Source organism: Triticum aestivum, chromosome 6B (genome assembly GCF_018294505.1).
Source record: "Triticum aestivum cultivar Chinese Spring chromosome 6B, IWGSC CS RefSeq v2.1, whole genome shotgun sequence".
NCBI lineage: Eukaryota > Viridiplantae > Streptophyta > Magnoliopsida > Poales > Poaceae > Triticum > Triticum aestivum.
The window spans coordinates 6040571-6043274 of NC_057810.1; the positions used below are offsets into that span (position 1 = coordinate 6040571).

General features: G+C 50.3%; 1 protein-coding gene across 3 annotated transcripts in view; it reads right to left on the reverse strand.

Annotated features, from left to right (window-relative positions):
- Positions 1–578: 578 nt before the first annotated feature.
- The window catches only part of LOC123135373 (disease resistance protein PIK6-NP), an 11923-nt gene continuing 9797 nt past the window's right edge, over positions 579–2704 (reverse strand). For 2 of the 3 annotated variants that reach the window (XM_044554416.1, XM_044554415.1), the window contains exons 4-5: positions 1150–1280; positions 579–1057 (exon numbers count right to left, since the gene is read on the reverse strand). In XM_044554416.1, coding sequence (XP_044410351.1) covers positions 1193–1280 — 88 coding nt within the window. In that variant the 3' untranslated portion in view covers positions 579–1057; positions 1150–1192. The remainder of the gene's footprint in view (positions 1058–1149; positions 1281–2704) is intronic. The other variant, XM_044554417.1, reaches the window with a different exon arrangement.

Below are 2704 nucleotides of genomic sequence, written 5' to 3' on the forward strand. Positions count from 1 at the left end.
AAGAGGACACCCCTGGTGGCGCAGACATCCAACTTCCCGGAATCGTCCTCCCGGGACGTCCTTCTCCAAGCCCGAATCCAATGCCTCTTCAAGCTACGTTAGCCTGCAACTACAAGGTGAGCCTCTCACATCCATTGGCTAACATTCGTTTACTAGTCTGACATGCCTGGAGCTGGAGGTGCTCTGGGTGATGTTAGATATGGTTGACATCTTGAATGTAAGTGCTTGGCCATTGTCTACTCTCTTTTTTTTCACGTTCCTTGTAATCCGTCCTTGTAGATCGTACTGAAGACTGGTATGACTCTTCTTGGGCCTGACTCATTCAAGGAAATCATGCGCAGAGAATTTTTGTACTGAGATTGGTGAGAGTCTCTGCAGATAGTTTCTCTCTTTTTTGTTTCTTTAGGAATCTGTACAGTAGCTTGTGCTACTCCTAATAAATCGCAGTAATACATCAGGAATCGATTTTTTTAAAGGAGAGCAGTTTTTCCTCTGCAAACATAACATACTAGCTTGGCTTTTGAACAAGAACAAGTTTTTCTTAAAGGGAAACCGAAAGAAGAACTATATTAGCAAAGTAGGAAAATGGAAAAATAGGATAATCAAACCAGCAAGTCTTAACAAAGTAGGAAGATAGGATTGTAGCAAGCCAGGAAAACCCGCTGTCCATGCCTGATCCTGACGATGACCATTGACACAGACTACGGGGCAAAAAACCTGCCCCACCACACAATCCTATCATTACAAACCAAGAAATTTTAGTGACAAGTCTAACAAAAGTAGTACTGCTCTTTAACTGACCATCAAACACAAGACGCTATCAGTCAGATCCGGGTAGCGTCATCGGTGCCAACCTGTTCAGAAGCGCCACATCGGTTTGAACCTGCTGTGGCTTGGCAGGTGCAGCGGAACTGCTGCTGCCCGAGTCAAGGCAAGCAAAGCACGCCCACTGCCTCCATGTCCGTCGCTGAGCAGGCACTGGAGGAGATGTACTGGCGACAGCAATGATGCTCTCTGTTGGACGAGGGACGGGGCAGTTGTCACCGTCGTGGTGGGACTGCAAAAGAAAGAAGGGATTTGGAATGAAGAGGCTCGATTACAGGAATTGAACAAAGAAATAGACTAACTTGGAGTGAAGAAAGTAGGTACCACTTGTTCTTAGTCCAATTCTTCCTTGTCATCGTCGTCGTTGTCAGTTACCTGAGCAGGCGTACCAACACTGGTAGTATGATCCAAAGAGGACGCTGGTAGTACCTCTTGTTTCGCCTGCTCGGCCAACACTGATAGCTATCAGGAAATTGAAAGGAAAAAAACACGCCTGATAGAGAAAAGAGCATGTAATAAACTAATAATACCGGATATTGACCCTTTTTTATTAGATCAAGGGTAGGATGGTTGGGATGGGTGTCAATTGCTTGCCTCACTGCTGCGATCACCTTTCCGATATCAGAAGCATAGGCACCATACCAAAACATCTATATCAGGCAACGTTTTTGCTCTAAGGTTAACCCACTTGTGTGAAAGTGACCCATGGTGAATTGTGTACATGACACGTGCTATTATTTTGGTAAATGGCTGTGTACAAATGCGTTGTGTATTCAGCTTTTCGTTTGAAATTTTGTTAACGTGTGTGCTGAATTCTTGGGTGCGGTTGGGTGCGCTTAGCAATTTCCGTTGCCTGTGGGCCACGCCCTACCGTTGACTTGGTTGCATGCGTTTTGTTCTGGACCTTCACTGTCGTTGCTTTGGGCCCACATGTGGTGTTGCTTTTTGTCTTTGACGCGTAGCTGCCTGGGATCGTGTCGTTATTTCCGGCTGGCACGTGCTGTCATAGGTTCTGGATGTCGTTCCCTTGGGCGGCTCTCACCATGTTTTTCACTCTTCGGTGCTGTTGTACCTGTGATATGACCACGTGGTTTGTCTCTCTTGCTCTAGAAGAATCCCGTCAAATGATGTGTCCCTAATGCGTCCATAAAAACCTCTCGATGTGAGTCCCGATCATTCATCTCATCTCCTGGTGCCTGCACCGGTCTCTCCTCTGCTACTTCCTCTCTCATCATGCGTCTGCCCCTGCCCCTGCTCTCATCATGTACTTACGTACATGTGCACCGGCCAAGGCAGACGCCCTGGTCGCGGTAGGAGAGCGCCTCGTGGACTCCGTCCTTCATTTCTGCAGCCTCCAACGTGGCCTTCACCACGGTCAGCAACCCCGACATCGTCCGCTGCACTTTGGCGGTGAACTGCCCACACGAAGATGCACGGAGGTTGTGTCCTTGGTAGCACCAGCAGACCGGGTTCTTGTGGCGGCGCCACTAGGCCCGATAGAGTTGACACAACCATGTCGGGACCACCGAGGTTAAGTGCCGACATTGCCATGCTATCTTGGAGGGGATCCCGGTGTGATCTAGGGTCACGAGTTAGGGAAGGAAAGCAACGAGCACCACTCATCACCCTAAGACGGACCGCACACCAGCAACCTCCTATCGCCATCGTCCGCCAACTGGCCGCAGGGCCGCCGCCCCGGTAACACCTGCTCTTGGCCTCCATCGCCCCACACGAGGCGGCCTCCTCCCGCAAAAGAACCCTTCCACCCTTCGGTAGTGGGCCCGCCACCACCGCGGCTCTTGCCGGCGGTAGTGGCGGAGGAGAGAGCCAACGGGGAGAGTGCTGGTGGCAGTGCTAGGGTTCGTCCCTGGCGTCGCCT